The sequence below is a fragment of the Alosa pseudoharengus genome, unplaced genomic scaffold (assembly GCF_046254945.1).
Source record: "Alosa pseudoharengus isolate Yale_2024_CS ecotype anadromous, Long Island Sound unplaced genomic scaffold, YU_APseudo_1.1 YU_APseudo_1.1_scf_1, whole genome shotgun sequence".
Taxonomy (NCBI): domain Eukaryota; kingdom Metazoa; phylum Chordata; class Actinopteri; order Clupeiformes; family Clupeidae; genus Alosa; species Alosa pseudoharengus.
In genome coordinates, this window is record NW_027468564.1 from 2,308,091 (window position 1) to 2,329,343 (window position 21,253).

Below are 21,253 nucleotides of genomic sequence, written 5' to 3' on the forward strand. Positions count from 1 at the left end.
AGGCTTCACTTTCTCCTCATCATGGTCAGCTGCTTGCTTATCTTCTCTTTGCTTATTGCGCCCCCGAGCCATCTCTGATTTCTTACTCTTTTGCACAATGTCTTGTTCCAAATTATTATTGAGGCCCGAAGCCATAGAATTGGACTATGTGTTCGTACAAGGACGTGGTCCTTTATTTAAACTTTTTCTTAAATTTGTCAGTAGTGTGTGATGTTTTAGTGCCAACTTTTGCGATTCTGCTTTGGCCAAAGGAAAAAGAACCTCTCTCTCTCTCTGTCCTTCTCCTTTTTTTTCCACACACGCACACTCACACACACACGCTCGCTGCTCCCGCCAGGGAAAAGAAAACACTCTCTCTTTATCTCTCTCGCTCCGTAACCTGGCACTTGGTAAATTATTTTCACCAGTGTCAGTTCCACTTAGCTCAGACTATTTCCTCTCTCCCAAAAACGGCTGGACAACGACAAAAATTAATTTCTCATTCACACTTTTAACGATCTCTCGCTAAATTCACAGTTGACCAAGTCAACAAAAACATAGGTTGGAAACCCTATCCCACTTTTCAATTACTGCACAACCAAAACACCCCCCTCTGGTGATTTCGTCTCCTCTCTGTATCACTGTAACGCTAAGTTTAGTCTTAGGAAACTAAACAAAGACCTTGAGAAACAACCACACCGTTCACTTCAGCAAAAAATAATGACTGTAGCAACAGTAACTCCTATTTTCTCTTCGGCACCCGCACAGCATTTATCACAAAACCCACACAGCTTTTATCACAAAACCCACACAGCTTAGTATGTAATGGCAGTACAGAAAAAAGAAAAGCTTTAATCCCCCAAGCTTGTCCGTAGTTAATCGATTACTTCTTTTAATTCGTTCACGAATCTATTCCAATTACCCAAAATATGTGTACACTTTAACCGTTTACTTTTTATCAGAAAACTTCTTATATCAAATGACATCTAGAGCTCATCAATCATTGATATAGGTATATTACTTGTCAAAACACTTAATGACACAAACTTCAATACTCTCATTAATGTGCAGCTTTAAATCAAAAAAATTCTAATTTACTCCCTAAATTATGTCTATTTTTTTTAACTTTACTCTTGGTTCTTTTCACGCACAGAGGAGAAAAAACTCTTTGCTTTCACCTGGTCAGAGTTTCTTCACTGCGGCGGGTGCACACGCACACAGCGTCCTCCCTCTTGGTAGGCTTCCAGCTGGGGTTGGTCACATCAGCCCGGGGCCCAAAATAGACTCTTCTTACAGATGTGAAGTTTCAAGATCTGCCCTCGAAGTCTGTTTGAACCCGAAGTCTGTTTGAACCCGAAGACTCAATCTGACCTCGCCGAATGGATGTTCTCGTCTTCCCCCTCCTCTTGCATCCGGGTCACGGCACCAAATGTTGGATTCACGATCGTTTTGCGTTGTGTTTTAGTTCTGATGTCTGTATTGAAGATGGTCAATAAAGCTTGACGGCTGGATCAGGATCGGTGATCAAAAGAATTTATTGTAGATGGTACAACACTCACTAACCGAGCACAGGCTAAGTCTCAAACAGTAAAACTGCACAGAGTCTAACAGGTGTGGTAGTCAGTAGAAGCGGGCTGCTGTTGAGCGTCTTCCTCGATCCGTCTCGAAGTCAAAACCTGAGACAAAGCCTGTTATACTAAAATCATATACGTAAATCATGCCAACGTGGAAGGTGCCAGGCACCAGAAATAATAGGAAAAGTACTAGCCCTGAAAACAGAATAAACAGGTGGTATCTCATTCTGCCCATGCTATCACTACGGCCAGGAACATGACATTCTGACCTTGTTGATATTCCATCCTATGTGCAGCCATACAGGCGCCTAAGGAACTAGGGAGTGAAACCATGGCATGCACCTCTCCACGTCTCTACTATACACAAAAGTAACACATAAGTAACACATAAGTAACACAGATGGACACATCAGAATACATACAGAAATACCCCAAATTCCTACAGTACGTTCTCAGTACTGATCATTCTCATCATCACCCGGGCTGGGTGGTGCATGAGTGAGTGGGGAGGGGAGTTATTTTAGTGTGCCTTGCTTCCGGATGGACACAGTAGAGGGAGGAGATGACTTCTTGTACCCATTTTTCCTGGCCATTGGGACCATCAATCTTCTGCCAGATGGCAATAGCAGAAAAGATGGATGAACCCCTCAAACAGAACAACAAAAGGTTGCCAAACCTGTTTACAAAAGCCTAATTAATTTGCATTTAAAGGTCCAGTATGTAGGAAATAATGGAAATTAAACTGTAACCATTCCAAAAATGATCACCATATGTTGTCAGAGAGTAAGGAAACACGATGAATTGAAGTAATGGCTTATTTGACAACACTACTCTAACCCGTAAAACCCCGTAAAACCTATGAAAAAAAATGAGTTACGGGGCGGAATCTCTTGGAATTTTCGTTTATGTTTTGAACGATTAATTCTAGAATAGCGTATTAATAATGGGCTAGCGTGTCCTCCTATTTGGGTTGCCAAATTAGCAAAGGCCAACTGTCAACAGCTGTCAGTTGTAGTCATGAACGCCTACGAGAGGCAGGCAAATTTCCAAAATTAAAACAAGAAACAAATTAAGTGCACATCGGAGGAGCTTCCTGAGATGGTGACGTCTTCGTCAAACGAAGAATATCAAGTCTGACGCAGAGCTGGCCATATTTCTCCACGACAGGTAGCCTAGGGTAAAATTCATCTGCATCGCTAACTTCAGCAAAATATGTTACGTTGGTTAGAGAGGTATGTTTTGTTTTCACGGTTTCCGTAATGTGTAGCTGGGTCATGGTTGGAGAAAAGTTAAAGCAGCTGCAGGTCAACTAACGTTAGCTAAGTCTTCATTACATCTGGCAACCCAGAAGAGGCTCACGTCTGGTAGTCTTGAGAACGTTCACCAGTGTTTTGATTTTGGCCTACAGAACGTTCGGTAACAATCCTACAAATCGCACCTTTAATGTAGGAGGTACATTAAAACAGTAGCCTATTCATGGCTAGAGTTTTAGATGCTTGGGGTCAGTCCAGTCCACTGATCTATAAAGAACACTGGATAGACTATCCCATTGTTGCCGCCCCATCAACAATGAAGCCAATGGAATCGGAACACCGCCACCATATTGGGACCACTGCACTATAGAAAATGATAGGCCTACAGTAGAAATGCATGAAAAAAGCAATTTAATTACTCGAAAATATTAGGGGGGAAATATAACCCTATTATTTTTAAATATAGGCCTATAGTCTTTAAAAAATCATGGGCATTTACTTAAATTATTCATCTATAGTAAAATGTGTAAAATATCTCAAAATGTGTAAAATATCAATACCGGAGGGCTGTTTTAAGGTCGAAAGGTGAAACAACATATTGCTCGACGTCAGTAGCCTATGCCTCGATCTAAATGGAGGTTGCAGATAGGGTTGGGCGATGTCGCCTAAATTGGCATTTGACGATGTGTACAGTAAAACATCGTGATGGACGATGATATCGTCGGGGGCGGGGGGGGGTTTCGTGTAGTAAACAGCCTATAGGTATGTCTGTACAGAAATACATTTATAATGTTCTACATAAAAAAAAAAAAAATGCTATTATATAGGCTATACGGCCTGATGAAAGTGGACAGCTAAGAGAGACATACTGACCAGGCTACTGAAGTTGTGTGGAAGATCTAATCCAAGAAAATTGTTGTGAAAGACGGATAGACAATCAATCTGAACACTTGCGTGTGCACCAACCAGCGGAATATTACACATTGCCAGACTTCGCTGGACCCAGCAAAAAAGCTACTTAAGACTACTATCGTGGTCAGTCATTTAAAATATTAGTAGGCCTACTATGCAGCATCCCACGTTATCAGGCTACCGTCTATGCTGACTATAAGGGCGGCGGGAAGTGAAAGTAAAGGGCTGCAATCGCGCAGTCCAGGCTATTAGGAGGGCGAAGTAAAAACACTTTTACAAATAACGAATCCCGATTACCACTCCGCTGCTGTCTGGGACTTTTGCTAAATGCATGAAATACAAGCCTTACAGTGAAAGACGGATAGGCTACCTTCTGATCCTATAATTAACGAAAGCCTCGCAAAAATATTTGAGCGCTAGAATGTCCTAGTCGTAGCCTAACAATAATAAATCTATATTTTCTGCTAAAACATTAGGCTACATATTACGTCCAATGTAGGCTATAGGCCTGCGAGACATGTAGGCTACTAAAGGACAATTAGGCTACACATTCCCGTCACAGTCAGGAATTATTTGAATAAGAGGGTAAGTCTTTTTATTTTACAAGACGGTAGACTAATACGTGATAACTGTTTGGCTGACAGCCTTTAAAGTAGGCTCAATTTCATTTTCAGGGAAAGGTTTTTTTATGTTTTAGCCTGTTACAGCAAGAATTAGTGACTGGCATGTGGGGGCGTGGCATCACGATGGTTGCTTTCCATCGTGATGCCTGTCAACCATCACGATGGACGATGATATCGTCCATCGGCACAACCCTAGTTGCAGAACGTTACAAATTAACATTACAGTATCACATTTGGTGCTTAATATGCTGATACGGCTTAGTGTTTTCCCCTTACAGTGTGACAGTGGCATATTTCCCGACATAACCTTATCCATTGGTAGGCTGCCATTGAAACATTCTTTTTCAACAGTGAGTTAAATTATGTCTTGACTCTTTATAAACAAACCTCAAATCAAAAGTGAAATGTGGAGTCAGTTCTTTCATAGGCTAGGCTATGTGATATGATGACAAGGCCGTTCTCTATTCACTCTATGCACGCAGCACAGCCTACCAGGAGAAACAACAACCAATTCAGATCAATTAATATTAATTATCAAATAATATTAGGTCTATAGATCAGTCATACAGTACAATTGCAAGCGACCATATGCCACAGCGGGCTACTGTAAGTTATTAACGTCCTCATTCTCCTACCTTAAAACTTTAGGCTATCCTCAAACTCGTCTGCTGCCCAAACATTAAGTCAAGAACCGTTCTCTGCCTCCTTTTTTGTATTTTCTATCCTCCGTTTATGTTCTTTTTTTCTAGCTACCAGATTTGTTAACAGACATTCCCCCCCCCCCCCCATAGTTTAGCCTACCGAGAACATCTCTTGATCTCACGTCTTGATACTTGCAGATGGGCTAACGTAGCCTAGGCTACTATTCCCCACTGGGGATGGGGAACTTTTGATACATTTTTAAAAATAAATCGTTATCAGCCATCTGTAACAAGCAACGTGCTTGCGAGAGCTGGCCTTGCACGCATCTTCTCTGATCTGAATAGGCCTAATCATAGGCTATGATGGACACTGCAATCAATGACAATCATGTTTTCAATTTAATAAAATTGATTACGAAATCATACTGCAAAATAAGGCTATATCACCCGGGGAAAGAATGCAGGCAGAAAAGCGACGAGACTAACGTCCGGAAGAAGTTGAACAAATTGTTCAAAACCCAATGCAAAGTATGGCTAGCCTATGATATGACAAAACTATTTGTATTTGTAAGATATAGCTATTGCATACTGAAATATAGATATGGGCCTATTAACATTGTTTGTCTCCCCCCTCCATGCTAGGTCGATCACACAAATAAAAAAAAAATAGTGAAAAAACCTATAGAAATAAATAGGATACTGTAGGTCTCTTTGAATGGAGACTGTCTGTTTTATATACATGAGCATTGTTAATATTATTATCACGCCCACTAAACTTCTTCCAGACAGACTACATTGACAACATTAAAAGCCTACAGTGATTTTCTCCGTGGGTGCAGCACACAGTAGCCTAGGCTAGATCATTTTGGTGAGGTTTTAGAATGGAGCAGCGTAGTTCGGACTCGCAAGTGGTCCCAATATGGCCGCCGCGCCAATTTCACGGAGGCTTCAGGTTTGTGACGTAGTTGCGCTATCCAGTGTTCTTTATAGATCAGTGGTCCAGTCTCTCCTCTATGCTGATTTTGCCATGGTAGAGTCAAACAGAACAACAAAAGGTTACCATGGTAGAGTCATGTCAGAGGTCACTAGGGTCCAGCAATTTTTCACACAGATTTCTGTTTTCTGACCCTACTGTTCTTCATACTATATACTGCTAATAGCCATATACTGTTCTTCATACTATTCATCCTGCACATACACTTATTCTTACTACTCTTATAATGTTACTGTTTCTGCACTACAATGCTACTGTTACCACACTGCACATAACTGTACATTTCTGTCTATATTTTTTTTTATACTGAATATCCATTTATTTTGTTGTCTTATATTATATTCTGTTAATACACTGCATCTGTTAGCCTGGCGAGCCAGACCCACATTAAAATGTAGGGTCTGGGCACTCACCGTTCGCAGTGCTCAGTCCGAGGGGCGGGATAATCAGTTGTCTTTCAAATTCCCTCTGCACGCAATAGGACGCAATAGGATATTTGTTTTCAAGTAGCAGGGAATTCAAGCCAAACCGTTGCAACTCTGCCATCAATCATTATGTTAAGCCAACCAAACGACTCTATACACGATTTCAATGGCCTGATTAAGTTTCAATTTCTGGAGCTCACAAGCCAACGGAGAGTTGCTAGCTGCCGCTAGGGGCGCGTCTAGATTTCTAGGCTATGCATCTGTAGCTATTACTCTAAATGGTTACTACTATATTGCATATATCTGTGCACATTGTTCATACAGTACATGGTTCATATTACATAGCCATATTTATTCTGCTGTTATAAGGTAACTGCTAATACACTGCACATATTCATATTTAATTTATAGTACTCTAATCCACCTTTTCAATTGTATACTACTATCTACACTGCACTATATTTCTTGACCTGTCTATATGCACCACCTGTCTATTCTATCACATTGCACTTTTCTGCTTTTTTTTTTGCACTTCTGGTTAGACGCAAACTGCATTTCGTTGTCTTTGTAGGATACTTATACTCTTCACAATGACAATAAAGTTGAATCTATAGGGCCTATGCTAAAGGTGAGGCTATTCACAAATCACCTGCAGTCAACCTCCATTCCAGAAGGTGGCAGTAAGGCAAGGCTTAGCTGTCTGGTTGCTTTGACTTTGCCTCCTACGCTACGAACAAATTCCATTTTCTAGAGCAGTGGTCTCCAACACGGTGCCCGCGGGCACCAGGTAGCCCGCGGGACGGCTATGAGGCGCCCCCAGCGCACTTTCTAAAAAATAGCCAACAGGTCACCTGCAGATCACGCTCTAAAAACACGCTCCATTGTGAAGTTTTCAATAGATATTTAAGTCTAGACCAGAACCATTTTAAGAATGTATGTAGCCATACATCTGTAACAATAAATTGATATTGGTGATACCTTATAAATTGTAGCTGCGTTAAAATTTAGCCTTTGGCTTCAAATCCGTTTCCCATTCAATCTTTAAACAACAACGGAAGCGGAGCGCACACGCTGCTCGCACGCATAGACAGTAAAGGGGGAAAAAACTTGCTTGTCTGGTGTAGCCAATGAAAGCATATCTTTGCAAAAGTTCTGTGGCCATTCCATGTTCGTCAAATACGGTTCTTGCATGATTGTTCAAGGACTGAAAAACAATTGCTTTAGCTCACAGGCCTTTTCTCCTCCGTAGGCAACTGCCGTATAATAGCGCTAAAAATGTTATAGCATGCATGACTGAGCAGGACTGTGCATTACCCTTTTTTGTCAGATCATGGATCATTTCAGGTGTGCAATAACTTTAAAAGGAGTTTTCATATGTTAGGGTGGTGTGGGCGATTACTATTGAAATGTTAAAACCGAATTGTCCACTGAAATCAGAACTTAAACATCCCCTGAATTCATAATGGTGGGTTGGTATAAATTGGGTACAAATTGTAACCCAAATTATTAATTGCACAAAAAGAAAGTTTTTTTGTAAAAAAAAAAAATAAATAGATTAGATTCCCCATGCAAACTTTGAAATGAACAAACTGAACAAAAATGTTGGTAGTGTTGCATAGGTTATTGATATTAAATTTGAAAATACAGTTGCTTAATATATAAAGACGTATAGGCCTGCACAAATAATGATCATTTAAAAGTAAAAATCACATAGGCCTATTATTTAGGAGGACTACCCTCGCAAAAAAGGGGTGAGGGTATGTTTGTTTTAAATGAGTAGCCCTCCATATGATTTCGGGTCTTCAGGTAGCCCTCATTCCCAAAAAGGTTGGAGACCCCTGTTCTAGAGAAACACCATGGAACTGTTAAATATGTTTGAACAAGAGTGCTACATTTGCGGAGTTAAACATTGTTTCAAGTCTCGTCAGACATAATCACGAGACTAACATATCTCGGTGTGTAGAGCAGTGTACCTGCTTGAGGTAGGTGTTCGGACACGATTGTTGGAAGTTAATCGAATGTAGCCTATCAACCATGAAGTGATGGCTGAGTAACGTTAGTGTAGGCCTACCATTATGCGACTGCAATGTTATTTTCTAAAATATGACCAAATATTTCGGAAAAACACTCAAGGTTTGTTGCTCCGGCTGTAGCCTAGTCATAACACTCTGAACGGGCTCCTTTACACCACAGGGAAGATGGATCTCGGACAGCCAACGTCGAGTTCTGGCTGTAGCGTGAGTGAAACACACGAGGTTGACATCAGACTGCTGGTGAAAGAAGAAGACATAAAAGAGGAAGAATATGGTCGTCTGATATCATGTCGGAGTGATGAAGAAAGGCCTTTTTCAGAGCATGGAATACTACAAACAACAGCGGAGATTAAAGTGAAGAAAGCAGAGGGCGATGGAGAGCATTTGGAAACTGGAAGTAAGTCCTTCAGAACCCAAAATCCCGTATGAATGCATGCATCAACTAAACTGTTTGTTGACGTACACAATAGCCTACAGAACGATATCTGAGCTAGATGTCCTGGATGCAATGCGCGTGGTCCTAGAGTTTGACGAGATGTAGCGGCTGCCTACGTCACAAAAACAGAACCCTCCAGAATGATTGGCACCTCTGCTAAAGTTAACTAAGAACTGGTATAAAAAATTATCTGTGGTGATTGATTGTAATCTCACAATGGAATAAATAGGAAAAATCCAACCTTTAAGGGAAGCAAATTTCTTTTGAGAAAAAGGAAAATCTCATGAAGAAATTATTATTTCATTTTGTATACCTTATTTAGGTTCCCAAAGCCTAGAGGGGGGTTTGGTTTTTCTACTTCTGCTCTACAGGGTATAGTTTGCTGCTGCTCGTGCCCCTCACAGCTCCCTGAGCGCCACTATAGCAGGCAGCTCACTGCGCCGGGATTAGTGTGTGCTTCACCTCACTGTGTTTTCACTGTGTGCTGAGTGTGTTTCACTAATTCACGAATTGAGATAAATGCAGAGACCAAATTTCCCTCACAGGATCAAAAGAGTATACTTATACTTAATAATAAATAATGGACGTTGCACTGGTCTTTTTCACCAGCTCCTCTGTTTCACTTTCAGCCAAGTTTGCACAAGATGCTTTGCAGCCAGTTGCAGTTCGTGGCTCTAAATCTCGAGGGTAGATTGCATCAACGTTCAGCAAACAGTTATAGTGTGCACATCCCACCTTCTGGCAGGTGCAGGACAAAGGAAACTATACTCAATTGAAAAATATAATGTCCGCAACACTGCTTTTGTCTCCCAATTATTTAATGCAACGTTTCGACCCTGCTGGGGTCAAACGTTCCATTAAATAATTGGGAGTCAAAAGCAGTGTTGCGGACATTACGGTAGATTGCATCATCAACATGCATAATCGCGATAGAATTAAAATCTCTATTGTAGGCCAATTTTGTATCGAGTATCGCTTCTATCGCCCATTACTACTACAAAATATTCTTTGGCCATGTTTAGATTTACGAGATTTGAGATTTACGGCTCTCATTGAGACCCATTCAAAAAACCAAAATGATACTTCGAAAATGTGCTCAAACTAACGCCGCTGACTTAAGAAAGCAAGCATTTCACGTTAATAATAAACTTCATGTTGGTACAATAGCAAGCTTTGCCCTGGCAAACAGTCATAGTATAATATGCAGTTTCTGGCATCCATAAGAAAAGCAATTGTAGATGAATGGCCAACATAACTTTAACTGTAGCCTACATCTGACTCATCTTCAGGTTATAGCAACGTTACTAGGTCTTAGTGATGCACAACTTTATTTTCATACATTAATTTGATGAACAGGCTATATCATATGAAGCTAAGCTAGAATGCTAGTGGGTATCAAGGTGGTAAGCGAACGACTTATAGGAGGTTCTGCAGCTAACAAGAAACCACTAATATATAGAGTTAGAGTTCACTGGCAAAATGCAATACAACAACATTCAGACACAAAAACAGCCAATATTTTGTAGATTCATTTCAAGTTAATCGGTAGTATCTACAAGTGATGGCTGAGTAGCACTTCACTATTCAAGTAACAGCAGTGTTGGCACTGTTATTTTCTAGAATGAGAAAGGCTCTTGTAAAACTATTCTATTCTGTTCTGTTCTATCCTGTTTTTTGTGTTCTGACTATAGTATATAACACGTTAACTGGGATCATCTTTTGTCTACAGGGAACATGGATCTGGCATTGAGCTCTGGCTGTGATGTGGCTGAAACACACCGGGCTGACAAGAGACTGCTGGTGAAAGAAGAAGATGTAAAGGAGGAGGAACATGAGCATATGATTGCATGTCAAGATGAAGAAGAAAGGCCCTTTGCAGAGCATGACTGTAACACTGTGACAGACAGCACGTTAGAGTCTTACGTTACCTACAATGAAACACAACAGACAACAGTGGAGATTGAAGTGCAAATTGAAGAGGAGGAACAAGAGCAAGATCATCTGCATGGAAGTAAGTCCTTTCAGACACAATTACCATGTATTAATCATGTAGAAAGAGGAATTGTCCGCACACCAGGGTTCAGCTCCCAAATGTTTAATTAAAAAAACAGCAACGTTTCAACCTGAAAAAGACACAGATGGGTCGCTGTTGTTTAATTAAAAAATTTGGGAGCTAAACTCCAGTGTGCAGACAATTCCTCTTTCACTTACGTCCTGCACCTGGACGAAAGGTAGGATGTGCACAAAACCCCTCTACCTAACTCCAGTGTTTCCCCTACAATGTATTCATCAGCGGCGCAGCGCCGCTCCTGGAATTCAAGCGCCACTGCAAAAAAAGTTGCCTAATTAAAAAAAAAATAGACGCAAGTGAACTTCAGGAACAGCTGCCGTTCGTTCAGGTTTCATGTCAACAAATAATAGTAGGCTAACTTTGAATGAAGGGCGCAGTCAGGGATTCCACAGGAGATCACACTTGTTTGTGTTTATGTTTAAGTTTATTAGCAGACGCAATTTTGTGCAAAAACAGTAGCCTACATTATGTTAACCAAGGAACCAAATTAAACACGCCAGCGAGATAGCTCGCCCCTACCTTCAGTAGCCTATTCCCAGATAAATTCCACGCATTGTTTCGTTTTTGTTTGTGATACAAGCAATGCTTGAAAGCCCTGTGTTGCTAACATACCTAGGCTGTGAAACTAAGGTCTAGCTAGCCTATAGGTGGGTTCAATTGAATTTGAGTAGCCTAATAGGATACGCAATCATTTACACCTGAGATAGTTTTCTAATTCCTGTAGAGCTCACCAAAATTATAGATATGATACAAGACACTGATCTGCTATAATCCAAGATAGATTTTCTTCGAGTTTTTGAGCATTTATTTTACCAAATGACATGGGAAACATAATTAATTTCATTCACATATTCTTATGCACAATGCACAACAACGTTACTAAGTTAGCTTAAAACCGTGAGAATCAAGCAAGCCTCACGGGTCGTCACGGCATTAAAGTGACAGGCACTCAATATGACTTGCACAGCACTGTATAAACTATATAGACTTCTCTTTCATGTCATTAGACTGTATTGTAATGGCATGAAAGAGAAGTCTATATAGTTTATACAGTGCTGTGCAAAAGTTAAGACACCCATGCTGAAATTAACTAAAGGGAGGAATAAAAAAACATATTTTGCCTTTTGTCTTAATGCCTTAATTAAAAAAAAATAGGACATCAATTATTTTTTAATGTATCATGTATCGTAAATAATAAATGTTATTATATAAATAAATGTCTTAATTTATGCACAGCACTGTATATTCTAAATAGTAATAGTTTGTACAGTGGCCTACAGTGTACAGTTGTACAGTGGCTAATTACTAATAATGTAAATGAAAAGAAAAACATGAATAATCCTGTTCAAGTACTGCAATAATCATGCTTTGTAAATGCTTGTGTTTATGGTTATGTCATAATTTGTAACTCAATCTGACGCACTGCGTCTTCCTCAGAGTCAAACCATACTGATATCATTGCAGAGATAATAAACTCCATTCTCCCCTTCCTCTCCCAAGACATTGGTTAGTAGTAAGGGGTGGGTATTAACAGCAATTAACCAGTACGAGCACTCGTCGAAAGAAAAGTAAGCATCAAGTACATCATTGGTCAGTGTGAATTAGAAGAACAAAAGATAGATAGATAGATAGATAGATAGATAGATACTTTATTGATCCCCAGGGGAAATTCAAGGAAAGAGAGTTAAAATAAATCAAAATAAAAGATGACCATATGACCAGATGTAAATAACCAAAAGCAAATCAAAAAATGCATCATGAAGAGGGAAAAACATATATAAGTCACATTTATTTAGACATTTATTTGACAAAATCCAAGACCAAGAACAGACAGACTATGTAACTGGACACATAGAGGCTAAAAAGATTGAGAATTCTACTGAGAATGTTAATGAAGACGAAGGAGTGAATGGCAGCAAGCTGGGCAGTAGAGGAGGGCCTGACGCTAACCTTTATTTGGGGCAGGCTTGTATTTGAGGCAGGCTTTTGGATTGTTTGACTGTTGACTGATGGGCACTGAAATCTGGGGGCTATGTCAGGATTGCCACCTGTTGCAAGTGTTTTTCCACCCCCTGTTGTATTGCGAGACGAGGCATCAGCTTTCATTCATTCACTGAATGTGTGCCGTTCTGTAGGGATGTCACGGTAAACTGGTTTTACTATTAACCACCATGGTCACAGTTAATAAATCGTGAAGTCTCTCCTACACCGCCTTTCCGTTGACACTCATAAAAACATACATCCGGTACCATAGACAGATTAACGCAACTCGCACAGAACCAAAACAAAGTTACATCAATGGTGCACTCAACAGAAAGTGCTGCTCGTCTTGGCAGAAGAACAAGAACGAGGCACTGTCAACCAGGGTAGGAATTTTACAACGGCCATGGCCGTCGATGCCCCTTGCGTTGGCCGTATTGCCCCTTTGAAAATCAGAGGTTTACAGGCCACTGTGGCCTTGGTGCCCCCTTCTTTCAATATTCTGGTTTGCGCCCGACTAATAGCGTATTTTATTAGCCTATGGCCTTGTAACAATAATGATATATATACATACATATGTATATATATTACGTATTGGCCTTTGATATTTTGCGCACCCCTACAACACTGCAACTGTGGAATTTAGGCTAAGAATTAAAGTGGCATATTAGAATAAAATAACCTTACGTTGCCATATTGTAATGGAGCACTTTGTTAAATGAAATATGTGGAAAAAACGCTGTAATTCTCTTTGAAACGTTTAATATGAACTGTGGGATATTATTTCCTTATCAGATAATTGAATTGCTGAATGTAAAAACACCTGCCTCTCGTTCTAAATCTATGTGATAACTCTTCACTCTAATTCTAAGTCTCTCTGGTAACTCTTTCAGGTGTATCAGAACACCCACATATAACACAACAGAAGATTCATGGACAGAATGATGAACTCAACCTGCTTACACATACTGGAGAGAAGCCTCATAAATGCATACAGTGTGGAAAATGTTTCTCATATAATTCAACTCTAAAATCTCATATGCTAATACATACCGGAGAGAAGTCCCATATATGTCCCCAACATAGCTCTCTTAAAAGGCATATGCCAGTACATTTGAGAGAGAAGGCTAGACAGGAGCCAATAGAAAAGAAGCCTATAGAGAAGCTTCATAAGTGCCTCAAATGTGAAAAAGCTTTTCCACAAATGTCAGCTCTGAAAAACCACATGCTAACGCATACGGTAGAGAAGCCTCATGAATGTTTGCAGTGTAGAATAGCTTTTTCACACCCTGCAATTCTGAAAAACCATATGCTATCACATAGAGGAGAGAAATGTCATGAATGTGACCAGTGTGGAAAAGCATTTTCACGCCCTGCAATTCTTAAAACCCATTTACTAACACATACAGGAGAGAAACCTCATAAATGTGACCAGTGTGGAAAAGCTTTTACATGTGTTTTAACTCTTAAAACCCATATGCTAACACATACTGGAGAGAAGCCTCATAAATGTGATCTTTGTGGAAAAGCATATTCACATGTTTCAACTCTTCGGTACCATATGCTACTGCACTCGAGAGAGAAGCCTCATCAATGCGAATGGTGTGGAAGAGCTTTTACACTGCTTTCAGTTCTTCAAAGTCATATTCTAAGTCACACTGGAGAGAAGCCTCATAAATGTGTCCAGTGTGGAACATTCATTTCAAATTTTAAATCCCATATACTAACTCACACTGGAGAGAAGTCTCATAAATGTGACCAGTGTGGAAAAGCTTCTCCACAAACTTCAAATATGATTACGTCCCATCTACTACAACCTAGACCACAGAAATGCATCATAATTGTGCCCATTGTAAAAAAGCATTAACCCATTCGCGCTGGATGCTGCATGACGCAACATTGACCCTCCTGCTGGATGCTGCGTAGCGCAACATTGACCCTCCCGCTGGATGCTGCGTAGCGCAGCATGCTTTTTATTTCATGTTTCTAGGTGCTACAGAGGCTTAGATATTAAATTTTGGTAGACGTTGACAATTTTTAGTATGTTTTCAGAAAACCCTCAGGAAATAAGATTATTTAGTCTAGAATGCCATAGGATTCTATAGGCGTTTTTAGCAGGCATTTTAGGAGTAAATGGGTTAAAGGGCACAGATCTTAAAAGCCACATGCTTATACACACTGGAGAGAAACCTCATGATGTGTCCAGTGTGGAAAAACCTTTTCAGAAACTGACTTGTTAAAGTGTTCTGCGCCACTTTGTACAGTTAACCCTGAGTTGCTATGGCGACAATGTCCCTTGTGATGTAATTGGTCTGTAAATGTACTTATGTATAATAAATGTATGTAAATGTAATGGCTAGGAAGTCATTTTGATGATAAACTAACTTGAAATGGGGAAAACTGGAGAGAGAACGTGCCCTCCACAGCCATAATCTAGCCCAGGGATTCCCAACCTGTGGTACACAAGCTTCCACTAGGGGGTACGCGAGATGGCAATGTCGGAAAGGTGTTAAAATTTTTTTTTTTTTTAAATCTTAAGCCTATGTTCTCTTTGTTCTTTGTGTTTCATAATGCTGTTCTCTACACTGTTTTTTTATTATTAGAGCTCATAGACCAGTTGCACATTTTGATTTTGTTATCTATAGACATGATGCCTGGAATGCGTCAATAGAATGTGTTACGTTAGCCGAGTTAGGATGTAGGTGGTGGTACGCAGAAAAAAAAGTTTGGGATAATCTAGCCCAACAGTATTCTAACGTTAGCCAAGGGATACTCTAGCCTGGGTGCCAGCCGAATTTAGCCCCGCCCACAATATTTGAGGTCAGGAAGTTCAGTCTGGCATTGCTCCGTTGTGGAGCAACTATGCTCGAACCAGAGCTGTTCGGACCAATCAAATCGGGCTTTACAATGATGGACAGGTGAGCAACAGCGCCTCGTCTATCACGTTATCTGAGCAGGCTTAGGTTGATTTTGTGGTGCTGTGGCTAGAAGGAGACAGATGGCTTCTAAGCATTGTGACATGTTGTTCCCTCGTTTGTTTGAAATCTCTGATTGACCACCTGTTCGAGGGATTTGCGACAGCCTTCCCCAGCTGTTTATAACATGTTTGTAGCATATCGGTGTTCAACGGAATTATTTTTAAAAACAGAGGGGAAATATCAGTTTTTCCTAATTGCCTACCCTGCTACGTATCTCTTAGATTTCGCTGACGAATGTTGTAGGAGATGTTGACGGCACAATAACTTTTACAAAAGACCAGAAAACAATGTTAAGGCATTTGTGGAGAAGAATGATTGTTTGTGTGTTCTTCCTACATCTCACGGTAAGCTGTTTCGTTGCTCTGATGGGTTAGGTCTATCCAATTGAGTGCAGAGGCATTCCCCCCCTGTATCAGTTGAAACACGGCCCATATTTACGTTCCAATGGAGCAGTATCAGACTCATATTCTGACTAGAATTTGAGTATGACAACGTCAGGCTAGGGAGACTCCTCCAAAGCCATAATCTAGCCCAACAGTATTCTAATGTTAGTGTAGGGATACTCCTCCAAAGCCATACTCTAGCCCAACATTATAATAACGTTAGTGTAGTGATACTCCTCCAAAACCATAATCTAGCCCAACAGTATTCTAATGTTAGCGTAGAGCAGCGTTTCTCAAACTGTGGGTCGCGCCAGGTAGCACCCAATGCGCAATGGACGTACTGTGTTATTCACAGGGAAGCGCTCGTGTCAAGGCAGCTTAGTTAGTCCCGACCTACATGAGATTTTGAACGTTGTTGTGAGAGTGGTGAATTTCATCAAAACCCGGCCCTTAAAAGCGCGTCTATTCTCCGCACTTTGCAAGGAGAGGCTGAACTGTTTCACAGTGAGGCAAGGCGGCTTTCCCGAGGTAAAGTGCTGTCACGCGTGTTTGAGCTCCGAGTCGCCTCTTCTTGGAGGAAGAGCGCATGTTTGAATCTGCAAGCACGTTCATTAATGAACATTTCTTGACGAAGCTGGCCTATCTTAGCGATATATTTGAGTTAAATGTCCAGTTACAAGGCAAAGACAAGCACCTACCTCACCTAGCAAATAAGATTACTGCATTCACCAAAAAAACTTGAGTATGGGACAGGCGCCTCGATCGCGACAGTATTCCTTTGAGATTTCTGAGCGAAATCGCAATTAACGTCTGATTGGGAGGCACTCTTGTGATCCCATGTATTAAACAGTAGCCTAGGCCTACATCACATCCCTGCAAAGTTTATTTCAAAAATATTTCCCATACAGCAGTGCTCAGTATGACTGGATTATGGATCCATTTAATGCAGCATGTTGGTATTTCATTGAATATATTGTACAATGCTGTAACAGAAATATGTGTGTTATGTATTTATTTATTATTATATCTGCAGCACCGGCTGATTTTAACTCTGTTGAAGAGGATATATTTAGAACTTGTCATTATTTCAATAAATTTGACAATTTTAAGCTTGACCTACCACTTTCTTAGAGCGATGAGGGACAGGTGGGGCTCGAGAATGCCCCCTTGATCAAAGTGAGGATTAATGAAAGAAAAAGTTTGAGAACAACTGATCTAGTTTGTTAACTAGGCCTACCACAGTTACGAGTTGGGTCGCGATAGTCTCATTTTTAAAAAGTGGGTCCCCAGAAAAAAAGGTTGAGAAACACTGGCGTAGAGATACTCCTCCAAAGCCATACTCTAGCCCAACAGTATTCTAATGTTAGTGTAGGGATACTTCTTATATGCTTGCACATAACTTAATTACAGAGAGAGATGTAATGAAAGGATTTCATCCCATATAATACATGATGTAAGCAAGGCACTCTCAGTTCTCTTTCAAACTTTTAATCACCAACAACGGACGTTTCGGGCTGTGCGCCCCTCTTCAGCATATAATGACGATTTCACCCATTAGGTGTTCCCTTAATAGGGTGTTCACCTTTGACCTGTACATACACACCTTTTTCAACAGGGGGAGCTCAAAATATAGGCAACCCAATTACAACATTTCCTCACAAAAAACATTTCTCAAAATAAACATAAACTAATATATATTTATAAAATTCAAAGAAGGAAAAGTATGACATCAAGAACAACATTACTTAGACTATGTCATGTTTGCATAAAGTTATACCCAAGTTACAAAAAAACAGTTAAGTACCAATTCTTCATTCATGCCAAAAGGAATAATTGTACCCAGATAGTGAATCCAATACGCTTCTCTCTGTAGTAACAGTTTGTCTCTATCCCCACCCCTGTGTGGCATTTGCACCACCTCAATAACATGAAAATTAACTCTCTGACGTCATGCTTAGCGCTGTTAAAATGTCTCACCACCGATGATTTCTCATCCTGCTTCCGCATGGAGGACTTGTGTTCACATATCCGTGTTTTCAGTTCACGTTTTGTTTTGCCAACATAGTATAAATTACATGGACATTTTAGCAAGTACTGTACATCACATACTTACTGTTGCAAGTGATTCTGCCTCTAACACGAATAGTTTTGTCTAAAGTGGTGTGCTTAAAATTGACGCCTTTCATCATAGCATAACAATGAACACAGTTGTGGCACGGGAAATTGCCGCTAGGAATATGCGACCAAAAATGTGTAAACATGTAGTGGAGAGATCCAATTTTACTAGAACATTCCGTAGGTTCGGAGATCTATTATAAAAGTGTCTTGGTGGACTAGTGAAGCAAGCTGCAATCTGGGGATCTGTCTCTAGAATGTGCCAGTGTTTTCTGACTATATGTTTTAAAGATTCTGCAATAGGGCTGTACGTAGAAACCAACGCCAAGCCTTGTTGGACAGGATTCTTCTGTTTTGGCTGTAATAAATCTGTTCATTGTATCTATCTTACTCTGTTGAGATGTTGTTGTAATGTAAGATCCTTATATCCCCTTTAAAGCCTTGCACAAGTTCTTTGAGTGTATTTCAAATGTGTCATGTGAAGCGCAAATGTGCTTTACCCATGTTAAACAGGTGCGATTATTCAATCTCCATTTTCCCATAAGAAAAATCCACAAGTATTCGAATCTCCTTATATGGGCAAAAGATGGCAGCTTTTGAGTAGGTGAAGTTCAGAGGCCTAATGCTATGTTAGGATGGCACATATGGGATGCAAACAATTTGGGCAAGAGCAGAACGGGAGAGATGAGAATCTCCCTGCCACCCCCTTGAGCTAGACAAATTTAGTAAAACTCAAAAATTTTAAATTGATTATACCTCATTTTACAGTGTCACTTAGAGCAACACTAAAGAATTAAATGTGCATCTTTGCAACAAACTATAGACCCTTTCAAGAGAGTTCCATTATCAGCATCATAGTTGGCCCCACAAGACTTCCTTTTTAACATTCCATATGTTATCAGACCCCACGTCCATTGGAATGGACATGACATATTTTTGGGTCTAGACCAATGAAAATCTGTGATTTCACCATTTTAATTATGCTTTGTAACTGATTGGATCCTGATGACCCAATCAGAATGCAGTTAGGGCCTGTAACTTGATCTGAGAGCACTTCAGACATCAGACAAGACAAGCATGGCTCTGAAGCTAAATAGGAACAGGAGTAAACACATTTTCCCCCTCATAAATATGAATTTATGTTTATGATAGCCTAACCAATTTGCACTCAGTATAATTCTAACCATTGCAGGTGATGATATTTGAAGTTAGTTTGAATATATTTCATAACAGTGTAGTACAGGATTTTTTCAAAGTTTAATGTCCATCCCAATGGACATCAGGTGTTGGGAGATGTTAGCCAACACTCATTTAGGCACTCACCAGGCAATGTTTTGACATATCCTCAAAACCCAAGCTATAATTTTGAATGCATTTTTTATTTATTTCAGCTATTTTGGATGAATGTGCACTCATTTTACTAAAATGTGTCGTCATTTTTACTAAATCATGCTCTCATTTTATTAGATTGTGCACTGAATTCAGTCAAATGTGTGCTTGGTTTACTAAATAGTGTGTCCATTTTGCTAAATGGTGGCCTCATTTAGTCAAATTGTGCTATTTTTTTGTACAATGAGTGCACATTTTAGTACAATGAGTGCACTATTTACTAAAAAGAGTGATTTAGTAGACGAGCACACTATGTAGTAAAACGAGTGCACAATTTAGGGTGCGTTTGTAAATTCAACACTGAAAATAGAATAGCTCTCTCAAAAAACTAGTTTATTACATTTTACATAACATTTTAATATATTGTGTGCACGTTTTACTAAATTGTGCGTATGTTTACTAAATTTAGTAAAACAAGTGCACTATTTAGTATAACAAGCGCATGATTTAGCAATATGTGCACACAATTTAGTCAAATGAGTATACGTTTTCTGGATATATAATATCTTGCAATGACTACTCTAGGGTTCCGTTCTAACCATATTACAATCTATTCTTGTTAGTATAAGAGTACGATCTGGATGCTCTGAGAGTGTGACACTTTGAATAAACGAACGATAATTCCACCCACATTTTACGAACGGTTAAAAGTTAAGAGTTGGCTCAGAGCGCTTGGAGTGGCAATTTACAAACGCACTCTTAGTAAAATAAGTGCATAATTCAGTAAAACGAGCGTATATTATCTTGATATACAAAAACAATCTTGCAATGACATCTCCTGGGGGGTGTCATTGCAAGATTTTCTATGTATTGAGAAAACATACACTCGTTTTACTAAATCATGTGCTTGCTTTACTAAATTGTGCACTCGTTATACTAGATTGTGCACACATTTTTGTGTATTGTGCGCTCGTTTAACTACAGTACATAGTGTTTTCATTTTACTAAATCGTGCTCTCGTTTTATTAAAAAGTACACTTATTTTACTAAATTGTGTGCTCTTTTTTCAAAAATTAAAATGAGAATGTGATGAAATAAAATGAGTGCAATTTAGCAAATGAGCCCACAATGTAGTAAAATAAACACTGTTTAGTAAAACAAACACACGATTTACAAAATTGAGCGCACAATTTAGTAAAATGAGCACACACACTTTAGTAAAGCACATTCCCTCCATATACACAAGCAAATATGTTGCAAAAATACCCCCGGTGTTCCTATTGGATCATGTAATTAAAAAAATCAATTTAACAGTTCAGTTCACAAGACTGTGTGAAAACAACAGTGCAAAATGCAAAACACAACGCAAACTGTGTGTGTATATTGAAAACTGCTAAACATTTTGTACTAGCACCACAGGTATTGTGTGGACGCAATCTGGCACATTAGTTAATGTGCATGTTTTGACCTGCTCATAGACATATAAAAACATTTGGACACATGCAAACATCCAGTTCCAAATGTTTA

General features: G+C 39.7%; 2 protein-coding genes across 3 annotated transcripts in view; both read left to right on the top strand.

Annotated features, from left to right (window-relative positions):
- LOC143120667 (uncharacterized) overlaps positions 1–1,592 on the top strand; it is a 37,361-nt gene extending 35,769 nt beyond the window's left edge. Inside the window, exon 4 of the mRNA XM_076281391.1 lies at positions 1,133–1,592. Coding sequence (XP_076137506.1) covers positions 1,133–1,218 — 86 coding nt within the window. The 3' untranslated portion in view covers positions 1,219–1,592. The remainder of the gene's footprint in view (positions 1–1,132) is intronic.
- A 6,658-nt stretch (positions 1,593–8,250) lies between these two features.
- On the top strand, positions 8,251–16,837 carry LOC143120609 (uncharacterized). 2 transcript variants are annotated; one of them, XM_076281386.1, is made up of 4 exons: positions 8,251–8,383; positions 8,595–8,831; positions 10,600–10,881; positions 13,815–16,837. In XM_076281386.1, the coding sequence occupies exons 2-4, from the start codon at positions 8,600–8,602 to the stop codon at positions 14,786–14,788; spliced, it is 1,488 nt and encodes a 495-aa protein (XP_076137501.1). In that variant the 5' UTR covers positions 8,251–8,383; positions 8,595–8,599; the 3' UTR covers positions 14,789–16,837. The 2 variants fall into 2 exon arrangements, with proteins under 2 accessions (XP_076137501.1, XP_076137500.1); XM_076281385.1 differs by having other exon boundaries at positions 8,251–8,831.
- The last annotated feature ends 4,416 nt before the right edge of the window (positions 16,838–21,253 follow it).

What these genes read in the sequence shown, in the direction of transcription:
- LOC143120609 (XM_076281385.1), top strand. Translation starts at nt 8,600, where the DNA reads ATGGATCTCGGACAGCCAACGTCGAGTTCTGGCTGTAGCGTGAGTGAA. An exon ending in AGAGCATTTGGAAACTGGAA is followed by an intron (nt 8,832 to 10,599) that starts GTAAGTCCTTCA and finishes TTTTGTCTACAG; the next exon opens with GGAACATGGATCTGGCATTG. An exon ending in GCAAGATCATCTGCATGGAA is followed by an intron (nt 10,882 to 13,814) that starts GTAAGTCCTTTC and finishes TAACTCTTTCAG; the next exon opens with GTGTATCAGAACACCCACAT.